Genomic DNA, 22825 nt, shown 5'->3' on the forward strand with positions numbered 1-22825 from the left:
TTTTTCGGCTATCATAATTAACATGATCGTTGATAAGAGCAAATATAGTATCATGATTGGCATCTATATTGGGAAACTCGGAAACTATAAAGTGAATCTTTACAATCAAATATCGCAATACCGTCTAATCGAAGGCCTCAATACAGAAGTTCATTTATCTTTTCCAGAGAGTCAAAACCCCAGTAAACCTGTCTGACATCATGGTCCTAACGAATTCACCAACAATATCCTTAATCAGTGTATTCCCCTGACAGCTCAGGATCCAACGCTACAGCTTGACAGAACGACCAAGACCATTTGGCCTTGGAAGCCAATTTCACTACTCAAGGTCCCACAGCCATGCTGAAACCGTCAAAATATACAGATGAATAACCACTGGCGGAATAGGCTCTTCTCCAGAAATACCTCATTGAAAAAAGTAGAGGAATTAAGCTCATTACCGCTTGTTGTCAATTTGGAAAAGGGGATTTGCTAGATTGGGTATTTGGCGAAGTGTTCCTTTAACCCTTGCTCTTATCATTAGGGTCTGTGGATCAATGACAAGAAGTCTCATGGAAATGTACAATGTACAGATGGATCCTCCTGAGAAATCAAGTCGAAATTGGTGACAGGAATGGACTGCCTCGACTACCCCACACAATGAAAGTTGGAGATTTACTTCGCATTTGTTTGAAAAGAATTCCTTAATTTGACTCACCAGTGAAAGAGGCTGGAGTGTATTAATGACATAAACATTTTCTAGACGACATTTCTAGTAGTCCCACCTGAGCTGATATGTGGTGGAGACATGGTAATGCGATGACGTGTCCCCAGCAAAACAAGTGCTAAGTTGTGAACATTGTGTTTATTTACAAGACATGTCTTTTATTGCATAATACATCAACCTTCCTTCTATACAACGTTGCCTTTTAAGCTGTTTCACTTTTCACCCAAAATGTGAAATTACAAGCAAAATAGAACAGAAAGAATAGTTTTAAATATGTTCAAGATTTGTAATGCCATGCATTCAGTAAACACTAACGGAGGGGGCATTAGATGCCAGATAAGAACATAACGACAAAGGTAACGAACTAGCAACCAACTTTTTGAAACAGGAGAAAAGTGAAAATCGTCAGCTTTCCATCAAGTAAAGATAACCTATCCAATAAAGAGAGTTTAAAATAATAAATGATCCCGGAAACATTATCCTAGCTGTCTTGTCTATACGGTTCACGTTGGTCCCGGGTTCGTAATCAAGTAGTTCGCACTTTGCTGGTCTATAGTTACTGCTGCCAATCAAACAACGCCAGGAACTTGCGCAGCAGCTGTTGTTGTACCGAGACGTCTCCATCTCGATGTATTCGTCCCCCTCTATCAGAATCTCCCTTTCCCGTTCATCCGTCTCGTTCACGTAGATAGCTTTTCTTTGAGGTGGCGGCGGCACCTGAAATTGTGAGACAAAGATGAGTGTGTGCTGAAATGTGATTGGTTAAATAAAATCGGATACGAGGATCAGAGGTCTTCTTGACTTTTGTCACAGCTTATAAATACCTCAGTGCCAACTTTCCAATGTTTCGCTGTCTATATTGGAGAAAGATTGCAATTCGGCGATACGAGTCTCGTATTCGCGTAAATGATATCTTGTAAATTTAATTGGCATTTTAGTGAAAAATTTGAGTCTGGCTAATTCTAGTAGCTGAACACAAATTCTAACCCGCATCTTCACGGGGTTTTTCGGTTGTGAGTGAGTGAATGAGTCAATAATGAATATGGTTTTACGCCACTTTTAGCAATATTCCAGCAATATCACGGCGGGGGACACCAGAAATGGGCTTCACACATTGTACTCATGTCGGAAATCGAACCCGGGGCTTCGGCGTGACGAGAGAACGCTTTAACCACCAGGCTACCCGACCGGCCCTTTTCAGTTGTGAAACAAATGAAGTGAGTCATTCTACGATTACGTCATTGCATTGTAGATAAATAAAAGCGACAAAAGCCTTTCCATATTCAATAGAAATCTATGCACACAAAGGCAAGTCACTTGTTCACCTGAAAAAAACACTGGAACATAGGGTACAAGTAAAAAACATAGGAAATTGCATCGGACATGTGTTTGTCACTGATGCGTCAAATTTGGAAGTGTCCTCTACATGTCTACCATAAAACCTTTTGAAAGCATTACTGAGCTCTTGTATGTTGTAACCTTGATCAAACAATGTATGACGTTCTTGAAATCTTGGTTGAAAGAGCATGCTCGATTATGAAATGTAAACACCAAAGGCTGGACTTGCTGGAATATTGCTATCTTCCCGAGGCAAGGGAGTTCACTGCCTATAAAAGTCCAGAACTAGGCTAGAATTATGGACTTACTTACTTACTTACTTTGGAGATTTAACGTGCGCTTTCCGACTGATGCGTATTTCGCACACGGTATGGACTTACATTTTGGCTAGACTAATGAGTCTATGCATAGTCCAATCAAAACCGCGTACCGAAATCAACTTCCGGTTCATAAACTGACATTCAGAATTCGGTCGATTGCAGGATTTACAAAGCATGTGTACCGTCAACTTAGCGTCAACAGATATCTTCCAAACCTTTTCATGTTTTTAATCAAGGTGCTCAAGTGATTTGATGCACTTCCCGAAGTAAGGCCCGTCTTATTACATCACAGATCTTGTTTATCGATCAGATCTGGCGCCATCATATTGTTTGAAGCGAATGCAAGTGATATCAGAGGTTGAATCTGATTGGTCATTAGGAGGGACATAACAGGGACATAACTCTTTATAGCCACTGTTTGCACTACCATCGAACCCAGAAAATCCAGCCTAGTTTGGCAAGGGTGGAAACTGGACTTTACCGTCAGTTAACTTCCTTGCATCGGGAAGATGATATATTGCTCGAAATGAAAGGAAACTTGACTAAACTTGAAAGTTGAAGTCATCCCTCTTATCATACGGTCTTGTATAGAGTGTTTTGTCAGTCTGAATCTTTATGCATTGATTTAAATCTGAATCTTTATGCATCTAAAATGAGCGAGAGTAACGTCATATTCCTTTTCATAGCCGTGCGAGTTTTTCTTATTCGTTGTTGAACTTGCATTAGCTGTAACCATAAAATATGATATTTCCAAGCTTTTTCTACATACAGTCTCTACTATTTCTTCATTAGATTAGAGACCGCCTCCGTGGTCTTGTGGTAGAGCGTCCGCCCGGAGAGCGGAAGGTCCAGGGTTCGATCCCGGGCCGCGTCATACAAAAAGACGTTAAAAGATTGTACTTGTTGTTACCCTGTCTGGCGCTCGGCATTAAGGGGCTAAAACAAGGACTGGTCGGCTCGGAGTCAGTATACTGTGTCTGAGTGGGGTATTCATGTTAAACTGCGGCATGGTATCTCAGTGAGCTAGCACTATAAATCGGCATCAGTCCGGACTAGTACAAGCAGCCACACACACACACATACACGTGCATGCACGTCGCTATATAAGTGCAATAATCTTGGACGCGACGTTAAACCCAATTTCACCTCACCTCACCTCATTAGATTAGACTTCTGCTGGCAGACGGCACACCTGTTTCAGGTCGTGTTTACCAATCCGATTAACTGTGCCAAAAGTAACAATATCACACTTGCACCTTCTTAATCATGAGTGTCATCGATGACTGTTGGAGAAAGAATGAAAAACCCATCATAAAATCAGGATATGATGTGGGATGTGGAAAAGGGATGAGTGGGTGTTTCGTTGTTCGGTAAATGCAAATACTAATGAGTGTGTGAGCTAATGCTTTACGTCACATCGGCAACATTTCAGCCATATCGTGACGAGGAATGCAATTACCAGCATGTATTATATTTATCAACAGAATTATGTTTACTCTCAGGTTCCAATACATTAATACATTTCTTATATTAAAAGTCTTTGAAATGAACTTCAAGTCGTTTTCCTCTAAACATTTTCCGAATGCATTTGTGAGACTCTCATGAAAACAATTTGAAACTTCTTTACCAAATAGTGTCATGAGTGAAACATATAATGTATCACCCTTTTCTGAAGCATTTTTATCAAAGTATCCAGAGACATAAACAGACCAGGAACGTTTTGCTACACCTCTTAGTCCATCTTCATCGTTGAAGAGCCGATATCAAACTTTTTGTAACACTCCATCATATTTCATCAGAAGCATATTCAGACATCCACAGTAAATGGTCTGTAGTGTCCCGTAGCAGACATTGTCATTATGAGATCATCATTCTGAGAGCCCTTCGTCTGAAGTAGTGGAGAATGAGTTTACTAGACACATACATATTGCTTTTTCACACTGGAATTGCTCCACCAAATCTTCACTGCGATAATAACACCTCGGATTGAAGATTTGGGGAAACAATCGATACCGGTGACCAGTTTAGCAGACAAACGGCAAGGGTAATAAAGCACATTACATGCTGTTTGTAAAACTGGTTCCTTGCATACACTGTGGGTGGTGTATCTTAGACAACGCTTATTCGAATCATCTGATATTTGATCCTGTCATAGACGAACGAACAGGTAAAACACATTGTCTAATACAGTAAACTACGGTTATAACGAACACGCTTATAACGAACTGACGGATATAACGAACTTACCTTTTGGTCCCGACTACTTGCTGTAGTCATGCTGTATATGTACTTATAACGAACTACGGTTATAACGAACTAAAATTAGTAGTCCCTTTGAGTTCGTTATAACCGTAGTTTACTGTACTTACATTTGTGCTTAACGTTCATGGTCTGCTAATCTGCTCAAGTTTGAAAATAGATTGTTCTGTTCACATTTGTAGCATTCAAGAATCGAAAGTTTCTATCAAAATATATCTGCATTTCTACTGGTCGGTGTTTTCAAATATGCGGTACCAATATCTCTATATGCAGCTGTTATATAAGGCATATGCCTGTGGTACCACACTCTTCCAGATATCCTCATACAGAAAGTTCCATAACGTCAAGTTATATCTCGTAATGCCTATTAAATAATTCATCTAGTTACATATGTTTCTATGTCACCCCAAGTCGAGTGAAGGCACGGAGACAGGAGTCTAGTTTTGAATTTCCATCTTTAAAAGATCCACTTCCATTAATGCAACCACAAGAGTATGCTTATGCCAAATATTCAGACCTTCAGAGAAATGACTCTCTTCAAGTTGACTGATCTGTCGTCATGCGTTACACGTCCCAAAGAAAATGGTTCCAATTAAATTCGCCCTCGTTAGGATGTTTTGGTTTGTCAGCATGATTCCAGTGGTGTCCTCACAGTGTCCAACAAAGACAAGAGTTGACTCAAAGAATAAGGACGTTGGACGGATGCTTCTATTGAACTTTGTCGTCATTGAAACTACAGCTTCTGAATGCTTAAAGATAAAGTATTATACGTCAAAGACCTTCTTCACTTCGTGGTGACACGTTTGATCAAACTGAAATACGGTTCTAAACGTCGTTGAAACCAACTCACTCTTTCAGACAAATGACAATGACAATGTACACTATAGACATGTAAGAGCCTTACTTATCGAGATCAACAGCAATAAGTTCTGAAACGTCTAACTCAGGACGACGCCCTTACCAAGATCGCATGAGCTCCCCTGACTCGTGTGCTTCCAAACAACCAAATGTGATAGAAGCTACGACCTAAACTCTTATATTTTGTTCCAAGGGAATTGTGGAACATGTCATGTTTGACATAATGGATAAATTGGTCGACTGCAACGAACCCGATCCACGTATGTGGCTTGTGTTCGCATCTGTTTGCATGGAAAATTGATAAAAAGCTGTCCCAATTTTCTGTGATGCAAAAATTACATTACGTCGTATGATTGCATTGACAATGATGGAACCCAGAGAATTCCAATATTTCCTTTTAACAAAATTGGTGATATCGTTCTGTGTCATGCTGTTTCCAATAGTAAGTGAAGGAATTTTATATGTTTGACAAGTCTGTTATTTCACTTGTAAGCATACACGAGGAACGGGATGAGTTACGTCCTTTCAGACCCATAAAAAACTTAACCAACATCGCATTCCTTTCACGTGGACAAAATCGATAATTATGCTACCACTAGGTATGGCGAGACACTTCTCTCACAGCTGAAATTTCATAGATATGATTTCCTCGCGAGCCCGGACAAAAAAGGGAACTGCACTTATTCCAAGAGTTTCTAAGAATTATGAAACCTTAGCCCCCGCCCTAGTGAGTGAGTTTGTTTATCGCAAATTTGAAACGTTACAGTATTTCAGTGATATAACGGCAAGTAAGGATAAGATATATAGATGAACAACTTCTTTATTACAATTAGGAGATCCTTAGTTGTTCATCCATATATCTTATCCTTACTTACTTAGACCCCAAACTTCTAAATGCCTCTCAAAGAAGTTATATAACGGCGTTTCAGCTGGATGTGGGTGAAAAGGCTACTAAGATGCATGCTTTAACTACGGGCACGGGTATGGTGCTGACAAACCTAGAATCATAATCAGGGCGAATATGGGTTTGAACCGACGGGCATAGGCTACTGGTACGCTTAAGGGAAGCAACTCTGCAAAGATGATTGCGACGCTTAGACGGCTGAACAATCCTTACCCTATCATAGTGTTCTAACACGTTATGATCCATTTCTTACGGTTAACCTATCCTGATGAAAATTTAACATGCTGACGTTGCGAGTGCAAGTGTTGTACTTCGGCATGTGAGAAACAATTAATTAGTTTAATGTTTAAGCGTATTAATGGGATACGTTTTTAAAGGATTTATTGTTACGGTTCGTGTATATCTATGGCTTCTTGCGTGAACATACGGATAACTTTTGTTGGACAACCTTTTGGAGTTGGCCCTTTTAACACCTGTTATCCATTGGCCACAGATTCCAGAAAGACACAGAGAAACGTTTTGTTTCTTCTGTTCAACTTGTGCGGTGAAATATTGGTATTAAGGTATTAAGCTTTCATTATCCATAGTTTCCCATGTTAAACTCTCAAAATGTATCAGCAGTGGTTATGAAATGGGGAGTTCCTTTCGGAAGCCTACCCGAAGGCAGCAGTAAGAGTCTCATGGTACATCCCTATTGGGAATTCAGGGTAGTATGGGTCCCGATAACCAATTTTGTAGGGGGCACGGGTGGCCCAGTCGTCTACGTCGCCGCGATTCGCTGTGCAGAGTTGCGTCCCTTGGGCACGCCAGACACCAAAGATAGTGGGTTCGAATCCCGGTTCGCCAAGATTACGTTTCTTGGTTTGTCAGCACCATACCCGTGCTCGTTGGTTTCACTGAAGTGGTAAACGTCTGAGACCTGTATCACTTCGGGCCTTCCTCCCACATTAAGCTGACACGCCGCGATATAACAGGAAGACTGTTAAAGCGGCGTTAAACCCAGCTCACTCACTCACCTATTTTTGTAAGAGTCGTTTGGATGTCTTGGTCGGCTGACTCTGTGACTTCGCTGATTGTGTGTCATCGTGTCCACTGTCGTGGATACTTGCCCCTGCTTTCACCAACCTCGTTAAAATCAGATGTAAATGTTCCCTACCGCTGCACAAAGATCTGAGGACATCTCATTACAGGTCACGTCAGAACGACCTGTCCTCCGACCAACCGTCGCTTACGATACCGCGAAAGTACAGGTCCGCATGTGCATTTTATTCGTTCAACCTCGAAAAGGTTAACACGGGGCATTTCGAACGACAGCTACGGGCTGTACGACTGATTCTGAATGCAAGACATCGTCTCTCTCTCGCTTCAATGGAATAAACGTTTGTAACGGAAGAGAATTTCCAAAGCCTATGGGAAGTACTGCCTTACAATCTGGGCCATCTATTAGTCATTCCAGAATTTTCTTTTGTTCAGTTGTCAAATTTTGAATCGAGTTGTTTTCGAAATTGTTTTCAAAGCGTAGTCTGGAATATCGTCGACATTTTTTAAACTACAGCCGTAAAGCTCTAGAAAGCTGCTGTCTGATACGATCAAGTCGACTTCACGCGTAAACAGTCAAGTCCCGTTAATCCGACATCGATGGTTGCATATGATTATGTCGGATTAACGAGTGATCGAAAATCGGACAACTACACGATAGGTAGGATTCAAACACGTAATAAAAAATATTAAATAAATATAAATAAGATTGAGGTAATCTTAGCATGTGATTTATCCTGTTTTCTTTATTTAAAGTATTAATTGCTTATTGTTAAGCAAGTTTATCTCAGCAGCCATTGTTATATGCAGCTACCAGCCGATTCGTCTCGCATCCAAACACGGGCTGTGTACTCGCGGGCAGATTCATTTCATTTTAATGTTAGTCAAAAGGTCAGTCTGACGTGATCTGTAGTGGTATGTCCTCAGATCTTTGGTGTACCAGTTCCGAACACTATCTGACTTTAATGCGAGTGTACTGTGCTTCACTCACTGGTTGCCTGATTGAAACTCTATTCAACGCCACGATTTAGGAGGACTTTTGCTGAATACGGCGTTTGACAAAATTATGTTCACTCACCTCTGAGTGAGAGACCCGAGAAGATCCGGAATAGAATAGGTCTTGAGCAACGCATGCTTGTCGTAAAGGCGACTATGTTTGTCGTAAGAGGCGACTAACGGGATCGGGTGGTCAGGCTCGCTGACTTGGTTGACGCATGTCATCGTATCCCTTTTGTGTGGATCGATGCTCATGATGTCAATCACTGGATTGTCTGGTCCAGACTCGATATTTCCAGACCGCCGTCATATAGCTGGAATATTGCTGAGTGCGACGTTAACAAATAAACATACTGAGTGTAATGACTGCATTTATAACCACCTGTTGGTCCAACGGACCTTCTTCCTTCCTAGCTGACCCACGTATGCATGACCCAAATTACTGAAGGTTGTGTGTGTTTTGTTTAACACCGCAATCATTAAAAGTAACGCTATATAATCGAATCTGTATTAGATAATGAAATGATTGATATTATCAGGAACGACCCACGCCGTCGGGGTAAGATGACACGCAAACAATCAAGCCTGACCACCCGATACACTGTGTCGCCTCTCACTACCAGCATAGGTTGCTAGGGACCCGGAATCCCGATGCAACAGTGGTTAGTGTGTCTCGATAACAATTTCGCTTCCATTTTATTTGCTAACTGTTTCATTTCTTGTGACAGAGTACCAAGTGTATAGCCTCTTAAGGCAATGGCGTTTTTTTTTATATATATACGTCGAACGAGACGATAAGCCGCTGAGTATCTTGAACATTTCATCAAACACACAGGGAACATGAAACAGCTTACTTCACACACAAAAAACAAAAATAACAGTATGCATAAATCTTTGGCAGTTTGGAGATTTGCATGTTTCAATGTCAAGAAACGTCTGAAAATAGATATTATAAACTTCTCCGGTTCTCATATCCCATGAGCTGGGATGACGTCACTATTCGGATCAGCCGTTTTATCAGGGAATTGACCAAAGTCACTTGGGTCCTATAAGTTTACCATTTTGATGAAACCTTACAACTCGGATGTGCCCGTACATACTAAGGATCATACCCCTGGTGTATATTGGATTCGAACCACAAGCCAGCGGCAACTGACAGATCTGGGAGTTGCTCAGTAGAAAAATGGCATGGCAATTATGTACCTAGAAATCTGGTCTGTAATCTTCTGTTCTATGCTTTCTTACTGCAGCATCTGGTTGTCATAATATGACGACTCAAATATGGCGTGGAATATCAAATGTCAAATATAGGACTAGAAGAAAAATAGTAAAAAAGGAAATGTATAAAGCATGCCATCTCCATTGACACAAATCCAAAGGATATGTTTATCTACGTACAAAAAATATGTCTAGGCTATGGAACTGATGCTATTCACTTACAATTTCCTCTTCGTCTTCTTCGGGCGGTGCATTAAGTTTGGAGCATATTGTAATGAAGTAGTTGACCGCTGCATACTCGATCAGGGCTGCCATCTCATACACTAGGCATACGTTGAGGAAAATGTCTAAAGCCGTGGCATATGGCACTCTGGGCAACCCTTCCCTAACAGTCATTCCAATAGCGGCGGTGCTCAGGATCGTTGTCACCCCTGGAAAAAGATCCGGTATATATGTCACGCTCTGGCAAATAAAGGACTGTGAATTGTGGATGTAGACATCTTGTCTATGAGAACTGTGTGATATCTTCCATGTGGAAGAGAAACCTTACATGCCAAATGTCGAAACTGGGATTCAAACCCGTGAATTTAGCGGATCCTGGCCAGACTAATGGACGCACATGTACAGACCTTGCAACGCAAATATGACATCTAGGTCTGATATTTTTCGATTCGAAAGCTAACATATTTGTATTTGACATACTGCACTGAGAAAGTCAAAACGTTTTGACGAAAGCATAACACTTACTTGAACCTACCATACGATTATACATCCCAGTTACAACATAATAATAAATACATTTCATGGAAATAACAAACGTTAAACAAGTAACATTTACGTAAAGGACGTATATTTACAAGAATCTTTAAATCTTTAATTTTTCTTTGGCTTATAACCTCGATGTAAACCGTTGCGATTATTCGTGAATATTTCCAAGTTACACCACGACCCCCCCCCCCCCCCCCCCCCCCCCGCATCCCCCCCGCCCCCGAAATATGCCTATCTCCATAAAGAATAGCCTTCAGTTGACCCTCACTGGATTTTCATGTATTTGATTTGTAGAAAAAAATCTACATCCACATTGTCTTCTAATATAAGTACATTTGTACTCTCATTTGTTAATAAATGCAACGGTCAGTGGACCCTGACAAGACTAAGATATGTCAAATGCAAGTAACAGGACGTAGGAATAATCATATTGAGAATATCGTAAGGTTCCTATTTGTAAATAGAAGACATCATTTATGCAATGTACACTGTACACATGAAACAAGATGCAAGGTTAGCTTTTAGCAATATTCAAGCAATATCATGGCGGGGTACGCTAGAAATGGACGTTACACATAGTACCCATGTAGGGAATCGAACCCGGTCCTTTGGCATGACGAACTAACTAATTAACTTTAACCAGTAGGATACCATACCGCCCTAATTATCTAATGGTATATATACATAGGAACACACTGTTGTAATGATACATGTTCTTACCGAGCAAGACTCTCGCTGGTGCAGCGTCACTGTTGATCCAAAATGATATCCACGAAAGGGAGGTAATCAGGTAGCAAGGGAGGTAAGTCTGAAGGATGTAAAATCCAATATGGCGATGCATATGTATGTCAACTCCCAGAATAGAAAATTTCCCTGAAATGAAAATGTGTTAATGTGACTTTCTAAGTTGGTACAGTTAATTTCCTACGAGAAGAATGATATCATGGAGAGTGCAAGTATATCCAGCTGGTTTCGGAAATATGTGCAGCATTCAACTTCCGAGCCGCTTTTAGCACAAGAGCGTCACGATAATAGCCCCTATACTTCAAAAATGCTTCTTTTACAAATTTTATTTTAATACCGGAAAACAATTCTATTGAATGCAGATGTACAGCGAAACCCCGATAATACGGACGTACCTTTTCAATGACATCATCTAAGTTTACAAATGACCTGATTAACATAGAGTTTTGTCCCTTGTATATATTTGGTTATATATTTCTAGCATTAGTCACCCGGAAAGCGGAAATTCCAGACTATCAAGGTTTCATTGTATACTCATCGTCCATACCACCGTGGGGATTAGAATAGGTCCCCAGTAACCTATGCCGATCGTAAGAGGCGACTTAATGACTAACAATGTAGGTGGTCGGACTCGATGACTTGGTTGACGGCGTGTCACCATACCCCGACGACGTGGATCTTTGCTCGCAATATCAATCACTGGATTGTTTGGCCTAGACGCGACTATTTACAGGCCGGCGTTATGTAACTGGACAATTGCAAAGTGCGGCGTTAAACAGCAAACACACACAGAGACGCGCACGCACGCACACACACTCGCATACACACACTCACCATTGTCATATTTGTACTCCATTTGTAGGCGATATCATAATCTAATAGTTTACATATTTCGTGCTCCTCTTTTAAGTTTTTTTTTATCTCCTTGGTGTAAAACTAGGATAGGTATACACCACCATAATGGTTAACTTGATAAATATATATACTATTTTCTTAATAAATTATAATGATCCATTGATTACGATGGAAAGCTGGTCATGTTTTTTTGTTTTTGTTTTTATGAAATTCATTTTTAAATTCTATCAACACTAGTCATTGCTTAATAATGTAAAATATGTCATAGTGGAAATTGATAAAACATGTTCAAGTGAGTGAGTGAGTGAGTTGGGTTTAACGCCGCTTTTAACAGTATTCCAGTTATATCACGGCGTGTCAGCTTAATGTTGGAAGAAAGCCCGAAGTGATGCAGGTCTCAGACGTTTACCACTTCGGTGAAACCCACGAGCACGGGTATGGTGCTGACAAACCTAGAAACATAATCGGGGTGAACCGGGATTCGAACCCACAATCATAGGTTTCTGGCGTGCCCAAGGGACGCACCTCTGCACAGCGAATCACGGCGCCTTAGACGACAGCCCCAAACACGTGTTCAAGAAACAAATATTAGTTCTGGAGGCACAATTAAATGCCCTTAGATTATCGTTATGACCTTATCACGCTCCCACATATATGACTTGATTCAATTTGTAGGTCTCCGCTCGACTTCATAAATAATATCGTAGGAAGTAAGTAACCTGACTAGACACGAAATGAAAATTATGAGCCAATCTACTGTTTAACCAAAGGCAAGCATATGTTATTTTGTTCAATTTCCCCCATGATGGCTCTGTTTCCGTATTATCATCAATATTTCATGAAGCCCGTTTAAGCTATCTTATCTGTGAAATTCAATGATCGAAGGATTCCTTCTTCGTGGAACAGACAGTGTATATCACAATGCTGTTTGCTGTCTGTCTGGCTCGACGTGGTAATGAAATATTGTCTGATTGATTACATTGTTTCCAGAAAGTGTGACCTGATTAACTGACCCAATACTCGTTCTTTGTTTCGCGTAATGATTATGTGAAACAACTACTACATTCAGTGCCTGTTACAGCCATTGAAGAGAAAAGGAATGTACTCTTTCGGTTTGCATCATGTTTATGTAATAAAATATTGCAATATTCAGTGTCTGATTTGAACACGTACATGTACATCTACAAGCATTCCATTTGATAAATTCATATATACATGTAAGAGGAGTTTCGTGGATGTTTAGTGACATTGCTAGGTATGAAATGACATAAATGTTTTTACGATTTCGACCGTATGATAATCATGTGTTTATGCATTAACATGAAATAGGGAGTGATGACCAAATTGATATGCAAGAACGAATATATATATATATATATATATATATATATATATATATATATATATATATATATATATATATATATATATATATATATATAATATCATATTATATTGTCATCAGTCCCTATTCTACATCACTCGATAGCTATTTCATGATGATGCATAAACACATGCTTATCATACGGTCGAAATCGTATCGTGCTTTCAGCAGGGGTTTCTGATGATAATGGTTTGGTCGCTTTTATTTACAATTTTAATTAAACCATTGTTGCGCCCTTTGAACACAGACAATGATCAATCTTAGTCATGTCGGGAAAAGAGGATCTCGAATTGCAGGTCTAGCAAGTGCACATCGGCGGAACCGTTAACCCATCTGCATGTGCAAGCTCGATTATCACCAATAAAGCCTCTATTTGATACTAAAATGAAACAGGTTTAAGAACTGATGTATAGAAAAGGTGACAAAACCTCCCTTTAGGTGAAAAGCGACAAAATTATTTCATAATCAAAAGAAATACTAAACGTGGAATCCATTCTACGATTCCGAGTATATCATAAGAATGATTACAATGAAATATTGATGGTAACAAGTGTTCGCGAAAAGGCGAGCGTATCCCGCCCCACTGACGACAACCGTTACAAACACATGCAAAGGCAAGTCAATTGTTTATCTAAAAAACCACGGGAACACAAAGTACAAGTCAACATAGGCGCATTGGCACATTAGAAAGAAGAGAAATTATTTCATGGGTTGTTTAAAATGTAATCTCGCGAGTAATAAGCTATATCAAAATATTTACCTAAAGTATTGCTCGACGTTGTGTTGTATGTTTCGATTATTCCCAGCTCGAACGTGGACATGGTCAGACCTTCATACGTATCGACCGACGTGTGCCCAGACTTCCAGAAGTACTGCATGTCATCCGTGGTATAGCCAACTGAAACAATGAGATATGGAGTTAAGTCCAGGTTGTGTGTTTATTTGTTTCTTGTTTAACGCCGCACTCCAGCAATATTCTAGCTATATGACGCCGGTCTGAAAATAATCGAGTCTGGGCCAGACAATCCAGTGATTGACATCATGAGCATCGATCCACGCAATTGGGACACGATGACATGCATCAATGAAGTCAGCGAGCCTGACCACCCGATCCCGTTAGTCCAAAGTCCAGGCCAAACCTCTATAGGTACACCATGGCATCCATGGTTCAGCCAAGTCAAACAAACAATATTGGGGACCAGATCACCCTTCCAGAAATAAGCAATGTCATCCGTGGTTTTGCCAACTGAAACAATATGATATTAGGGTCCAGGTCAAACATAACGAGTGAGTGAGTGAGTATGGTTTTACGCCGCTTTTAGCAATATTCCTGCCATATTACAGCGGGGGACACCAGAATCAAGCTCGGACTAGAACCCGGGCCTTCGGCGCGACGAGCGAACGCTTTAACCACTAGACTAAGTTCAAGAAGTACTGCATGTCGTCTGTGCTTGAGCCAACTGAAACTATGATATATGGAAGTAAGTCAAGGTCAAACGCCTAGAAGTATACCAAAGTGTCAGAGCAATATCACGTGAGAACTAAACAAACGTGACGTGCCTATGGGTTGTAGATGATTCTCAACGTTTGTGAAACCCATAAGTATAGGAATGGTACTGACAACAGAACATTGTCAAGGCGAATCAAGGACTCAAGAGTCTAAAAGCGAATCCTTGAACAACTAAGGGGGATAACTCTTGGCATCGAATTCCAGTAGTAATATATGAATGGTACTGACAAACATTGGATCATTGTCTACGAGCGAATCCTTGAACAACTAAGGGGGATAACTCTCCACAGCTAATCACCCTGAGACACCAGTTACTCAGACAAAATCCTAATCATTTTTGGTTGATGCAGGTGCCTTAAATAGATACTGTAGAATATTATAATTTCTTCCTTCATAATGTTGATATCACGTTATTGTTTCCCTTCAAAGTTAAAGATTAAATTTAAAAAACTATTACAATAAATTACTTCTACGACAGAATACGATTATTCGAAACAATTTTGGTTTGTTTAATGTCTATCGCATTTCTAACATCGGAATGAGTGAGTGAAATTGATCAATATCCCAATTTCAGAAAGACTGAGAGGAGCCAATGTATTGGTTTTTAAATTAGTGTTGTTTTCTAAGCGATCGAGGGAGTTATATTTCAGAGGTGGTTACCGCTCAAAATCGCATTTCATGTGTTTTTGTGTGTTTGCATTTCATTACTGCCCCATCAAGAAGTTGCCGGAGCGATCATATCTTCACATGGATCACAGACGCGGTATTTGTTATGGGTTGAAGGTCCCTGGTCGGGGAAGACATGGAACTTATTTCATCGTGGCTGAGATATTTGCCTGACAAACGGTAATCTATTTCCAATTAAAACATTCAGAAATAATGTTGGGTTTCGAACACATTTGAATAAGCACTTGCGTTTCATCGATGTTCCATAAATCTGAGACACATGTCAGGTTACAAGGTGTAGATGGTGGAGCTCCGGGCCCCGGATGTTAATAAAATGTATTTATTGTGAGAAATATATCAAAATACAATCCTGTTCTGCTTGTGCAGGGGTAAAAAGCGTGATGGAAAGTCTACTGGCGTGATAAGTTTAATAATATAGAGCAAATAACAAATAGGAAGGAAGTTTTATCTCCAGGAGGCACACTCGCGTCCGTAACTTATTTACATTACCTATAAATTATAAATAGAAATGACGAAACCCTTTCCATATTCATAACTAAACTAATACTAAATGGGGACTCCATTGTACGATTCCGACTTTTTCATGAGCATGTGTTTATGAATCGGCATCAAAAAGCGATCATACCAGGAGTTTGCTAAAAGTTGGGCGTGACCTTCCCGACCGGTATCTCCCATCACAAACACATGCAAAGGCAAGTTAATAACACCACTAAACGGAAGATATGGTACCACTCAAAATAGGGAATTGCAAGCATCAACTTTGGAAATGTTCCTAAATGTTGAGACATTGATCAAACAACTAATGAGCGGCGTTTGCCTTGTGGCATTTATTTTGCTTCACATTATTAAAGTCGTTCTTCTAGGATCATTTATCAATGTCTCTGTATTGAGGGAGATAGACTGCAGAGTTATGTCCGTTAGCTTTGTCAGGATTCGCTAAAGATTCGCCCCGATTGGTATATGGTCATGGCGTCAGTCACTGGTGATCTGGTCACTGCTTCACTAATATCAGTGATGATAGCATCAATGTGTGTTATTAGTCACCATTGAATGACTCAAAAGAGAAATAAAGCATCTATCATGCTTGAAATTAGTGAGTGAGTGAACAAGGTTTACGCCTGGTTTAGCAATAATTGAGACATAACACAACAGGGTATATCAAAAATGGGTTTATCACATTTTACCCATGCGGGGATTAGAGCCAGATTGTGACTGTTACTACAAGTTCGGACTTATGCCGATTTTATAGTGTTCACCACCTGAGATACTATGCCGCAGGTTAACATTTATACCCCACTCAGACACAGAATACTGACTACAAGTCGACCTTTCATTGTTTTAGCCTCTTAATGCAGAGCGCCAGGCAGAGAAACAACAAGTACCATCTTTTAACGTTCGAACCACCGACCTTCCCCTCTCCGGTCAGACGCTCTACCCGCGAGACCATGAGATAATTCAGAGAATGCCTCTCAGAAACTGCAACATATGAATACAGCAGTTATCCACGAAGAGTTACAGAGACAATAGATCGGCACAACATGACAACTGTAGCAACTCGTCTTCGCCGGAAGTGACGTAATCGGAGGATTTAGAATAAGCCCTCTGGATACACAGCCTGCATATAAATTGGCCCACCTCCCCATAGAGAATCAATGATAATGTCTCCAGTACGTGGCAAGATACAACCGGCATCACAATGGAAGTCATCCAATGTTCTTCGTCGACCAATGGAGCCGACGGTAATGTCGTATAAGCATGAACGAGTAACAAGAAAACCAGTGAATGCGTAATATAATTTCCTATCGGGTATAGGGTTGATCCACGGTATTAAAGGATCAGAGAGTAACGCCATGGGATATCTGCCCGATCGTTGTCTTTTATGGAGATATATCATTGAGTGTAGCACCTCAGGTACACTGCTACTCTCTCTCTCTCTCTCTCTCTCTCTCTCTCTCTCTCTCTCTCTCTCTCTCTCTCTCACACACACACACACACACACACACACACACTCTATCTCTCCTTTTATATCTCTCCTATCTGTCTCCCACCTCTCTGTACACCCCACTCATATCTTTCTCTCCTTTCTTCATCTTCATTTCTCTCTTTTAGCTCCTTCCTTCCCCCTTCTCTACCTTTGAACCCTATATCTTTCTCACTATCTCCCCATACTCTTTCAATTCAACATTTTCACCCTCCAAGCTTTCTCCATCTCTGACCACCAATCTCCCCTCCTTATCTCTCATTTTTTTTCACCTTTCTCATGACATGTCTCTGTCTTGAAAGCCCGATTCCCTATCTCATTCTCCATCCGTATTATCACCTGCCCTCTATCCCCCTATCCCATACATATCGTTCTCTATCCTGCCCTTGTCCCTTTATTCTTTACACTGACACAAACACTAGACTATAATGACACAATAAATAAAAGAATATAGAATAAATACAATGACATACTTACAACTTCCGAGTTTCAGAGGACATTTGATTTTACCCATAGGGTAACTGTGAAGATGCATGGGGCATTTAGCATTCACTGTCAATCTGGAATGATAAAGATATGCATCCGTCGTACATTTGTATTTGCAAATTGGGTTCATTTTCGTAAATCAAGTCGATTGCTGACGTGAACGCTTGTTGGCAAACCACAATTAAGATGAAAGCAGCGTAAAGCAAGAAAAAACAGGATACTGCTGGAAGAACGATGGTTAAAGATTAAGGTCTAAACAGCAGGATCATTTAGCGTTCGTATCTGAATGACTTCATCATGAACACACTTTTCACGAACACCAGGTGTCATCAAATGTTTTTTAGTGATCCATTCATAAGGATTCACTATTATTTTGCCTTTTACGCTCATTTGAATTTGTTTCGGCAGATAGTCGAGGTTGATTATTCCCTGGGGTTGACGTTATATATTATGATCATTACGGTATAATCTTTGTAATCGAATGTAATGTTGATCAAATGAGACCCTTGAAGCAAAGACGTATTTGGTTTAATATTACCTACCTCTATTGAGGAGACGCTAAAGGATACACTTATCTACAAATCGATGTTATCAGATATATATGATCGTAAAGCTTTGGATATACATTTATATCAGAATCAGTCGTGAAATGAAATTCCTTCCGTCCCTGAAAACGAGCCTATGCATCTTCCATCAAAGGTTAAAGTCGCATTTTGAAATGTGACAACGAATAAAAATGAATACTTTTAGACATAACGTGCACAATCTACATTTTAGCAAAACAGCAATTTCTGGAATGGGATCCCATAGTAACATTTTAAAAGTTTTACCAGACATCATTGTTTTGTGCAAAACAGTACACTAATAGTTTTGTTGAACAATTATTCTAAAATACACCTGCCATTTTTCGATATTTCTCAAAGATCCATTATCGCGTAATGTCTTTTTTTCCGAAAACAGCTGTGGTGTTGTTTTTCTAAGACATGCATCCATTGTGAATGTTCTTGTTTTCTTCTATTGAAGTGTTTTTGTTTTCATAAAACTTCAAAATGTATTTTAATGTAAAAGTTCCTTTTGCAATGAGGTACAGCGTGCTGCAAGTATGTTTCCTACTTGTGAGTCGATCAGGATTCCAGACAAGTGTTACGTATCTTGATGCAATACCAAAGCATGCTACATTGTAATTCTGATCATACTCCTGGGAAATATCTGACCGTATATAACTCAGGTTAGACAGGTTCTACTGACTCCTCAAGCCCTTATCGAGCACACCTAGCGTTGTATTCTCATCGGACTTCCGGTCGTCTAACTTGGACTTACGGTAGCCGTGCCTTGTCAGTGAGAATGCATGGGATTAATTTCGTTATCTAATGTGAAATCATAAGACTGACATTGCTAGGGAGAACCTTGCGTGTGTCAGGAGATCGTATTCTCATTTAATATCAGATATAAACCAACTACTGCCCTGAAGAGAATTAGTCTGGAACTGTAACTGTTTCCCAACTTCAAACCTTGGAACATCACGTATGCCCTCTGTAGATGACTCGTCAATATTTGATAGTCTAATTTAATTTTTGGAAAAATCCCAACAAAAACATTTTTTATATACATATACATATTCATGACCTGATGCAACTACAATCTATGATTATCGTAAATGATATAATTATTTCAATCGTGTTCCAACATACGAAAATGTACTGTGTCCCTGATCAATATCATACTATTATGGACTAAAGAAATATTCGTATTAGAAGGACAAAGATAATCTCTCTCACATATGTAAATGTTAGAGGAAAATACTGCTTATTTCATCACCTTAAACTACCATACTCAGTTTGAAACGACACTTAATGAGATCATTACTGCCACGGGTTGATTCTCGAGAAGGGAATAAATGATTTGAATTCTGAAACTCGGTTTCTACATTAGCTTGTAATCAGCTTGTCAACCACGGGGAGATTTATGAAATAGCTATAATTCTGTATCAGAATGAGTTACCAAAATTTGAATATTGAGTTTAGAACGTGACTGTGATGTGACGATCATAATTGCCTTGTCTCCTTTATCCCATCTCAGAGATGCTATGAGAATTTCTGACACATTATGACACGATAATCCAGCCTACTAATCATCACTTAAGTCTCTATTTATTAATCATATGAACATTGTCAGAGTGTATGAATGATCTATTCTTTATGGGAACAGATCGTTACTTTCGGCCCCTTCTGATCAGGAGGAGTCAATGGAAGGTAAAAGATTCCTCAAATTTGAAGTTGTGAAAGGTTTATGTGAAATCAATCTGGTACTAAATCTTACCTCTAGGTGTATTAAGCTTCAATGTTTAAAGAATTAAGATCGTTTCGCTCTTTCATCGAATTCGGAAGAAAAGTGTCCGACTACAAAGCAAAACGCTTCATCAAAGCTGCATAAAAAGATCGAGTTGAGCTCGGAGAAGTTTCAAATGGACTCATGTTTTTATAGTAAGCTGGGGAAGTTTTGGGTCGACAGGTTAACAACGAGATTTGGCTACGGTTAAGAAACGGTTCCGTTTTAACGAGCGAACCATCAGGAACTTCATGTCGCTATTTCACTGCTGAGAAATCCGATCAATTGGAACTTGGTGGCATTTTACTGGTAGCAGCTGACACCATGCGCAATTAAATCCCATCTTTTCAAAAAGCGTGCCATTAAAACCAATACATCATTTGTCTCCTGCGTTGCAAAAACGATCTTTCTCTGGCGTGCGAAGAGATCACGATTTCCAACCGCGGGAAATCAGTCCACGGCCACTGATTTCTCTATATCATTCTACTTCAAAATAAAGGAGTTACACATCCGTTGATTGGGTGAGTTTGTCGAACTATCCTCAGGGTAAAGAAATCGAAAAATTTATCTTGAATGACACTTCCTTCACGGGGCATACTTATATCATTGATCTATCATCTTTCAATAACCGCACTGAGGGGTTCGCTTATCAGGCTGCGACGGTTGGTGAAATATGATTGAGAGGGTTCTGATCTATAGAACTTTCAATTCCGGGGGAGCAGGACGGTCGGATCACATCAATGGAGGTAATGCCACTCCGAAGTCTATTTTCTTGACAAGGACTTTCTGCTTTCGGTTTAAAGGGCAGGAACATTGGCTGGTTCATTTATAGAAGTGCACAGTACACTGGAATATGCCGGTGATGGCATGGTGTCCTTCATTTCATCCAGGATTGCTTCTTAGGAGAAGTAATACGACATCAGCCCTCAACTTCAAACATCAATCGCTTGACTACCTTTTAACGTGTCCCTGTGATATTCTTCAGCTTTCACACACATACAACCCTGTTGGTCCCCAATCCGCGATGCTTCTTGTAAAATCCGAAAGAAACGAGGATCGGGTGGTAACAATGTTTGACATATTTGATGGCGTCATCGATCCATTGACATGTCCCGTTGCTCATGCTATCAACTGCTTTGCCTAGTCGAGACTCGCTTTTTGACAGACCCTGGTATATGTTGTAATATTGCTGGCCTTAAACAACATTTACTCTCTCAACCTTATATAGTTTCTTCTTCTTGTCTCTTTTCACTTCTTGTCTTAATCAACAGCCTCCGTAGTTTTGTGGGAGAACTTCCGCCCGGAGAGCGAAATGTTCGAGGTTCGATCCCCGGCCACGACATACCAAAAGTCGTTGACAGATGGTACTTGTTGTTACCAGGCATTAAGAGGCTCAAACAAGAACTGGTCGGCTCGGAGTCAGTATACTGTGTCTGATTTTGGATATTCATGTTAAACAGCAGTATGGTTTCTCAGTGGGCTAGCACTATAAAATCGGCATTAGTCCGGACTAGTACAAGCAGCCATACACACACTTGTGCATGCACGTCGCATTATAAATGCAATAATCTTGGAAGTAACGTTAAACTCCAGTACACTTCACCTATTGTCTTAACCAAATACTCTCTCTATCTCGCGGCCCCATTGATCCCCTTTTCCCCGATCCAATCATCGGTATTTTCACCTATTGTGTTTATTCGTAAATCCCTTATTCTTCACTTCGTGATTCAATCTGAGACGATCTTTCCCGAATCCCTGACGCGAGGCAAGTTAATCATACAGATAAGATCATACATATATATTGAAATCGCAAGATGATGATTGAGTGTGTCTACGGTTCTAGTTGCGGGGTATACATCACCTTGACAACTCCGACATGCAACTAGTGAATTGGGAAATGATTTCAGATGACTTCAAATTCCATGCTGCCTTTTTAGAATTCGTCGACAGATTTACCTTTTGTGTCTATATTCAGCGCAAATGAAGGAAACATGCAATCAAGTTGAAAAAAACAAGCCTATTTCAAGAGCATACAATATATCAAATCACTGTTTCATCGCTTGGGAAGATCATGGTAATATCACAGCAGGGTCGACTGGCCCTGAAGAGCCAAAGTAGGAGATAAAAATATCCGTTCGTCAATGGCATGCATGTCACTGTGCCCTGGTGCACTTTGACATCAATGTTAGCTTGATGGACACCAGTGCATTAGAAGTCAAGTACTTGTCTTTTTCAGTAATTCTAAGCACATGTCTTCACTGTGCACTATGGCCATTGCATAAATACGATTCTGGTGTCAAAGCAGACAGATTTGAAATCTTTCAACATTCAGCGCGTCAGTTTCAACATGTACAAGTGTTTTTGTAAGATGTAGTTGACATAAATGTTCAACAGGCGCGATTGAAAAGCGCATCCAAGCTCGTGGTTTCTTTTACTTAAATCCCA

The 22825-nt window shown here is 40.1% G+C and overlaps 1 protein-coding gene across 1 annotated transcript in view; it reads right to left on the reverse strand.

Annotated features, from left to right (window-relative positions):
• Positions 1–822: 822 nt before the first annotated feature.
• The window catches only part of LOC124133679 (gamma-aminobutyric acid receptor subunit gamma-2-like), a 107334-nt gene continuing 85331 nt past the window's right edge, over positions 823–22825 (reverse strand). The window contains exons 5-9 of the mRNA XM_046498140.2: positions 18044–18126; positions 14149–14286; positions 11126–11278; positions 9860–10068; positions 823–1423 (exon numbers count right to left, since the gene is read on the reverse strand). Coding sequence (XP_046354096.1) covers positions 1112–1423; positions 9860–10068; positions 11126–11278; positions 14149–14286; positions 18044–18126 — 895 coding nt within the window. The 3' untranslated portion in view covers positions 823–1111. The remainder of the gene's footprint in view (positions 1424–9859; positions 10069–11125; positions 11279–14148; positions 14287–18043; positions 18127–22825) is intronic.

The sequence above is a fragment of the Haliotis rufescens genome, unplaced genomic scaffold (assembly GCF_023055435.1).
Source record: "Haliotis rufescens isolate VD_foot unplaced genomic scaffold, xgHalRufe1.0.p SCAF_7, whole genome shotgun sequence".
Classification (NCBI taxonomy): Eukaryota; Metazoa; Mollusca; class Gastropoda; order Lepetellida; family Haliotidae; genus Haliotis; species Haliotis rufescens.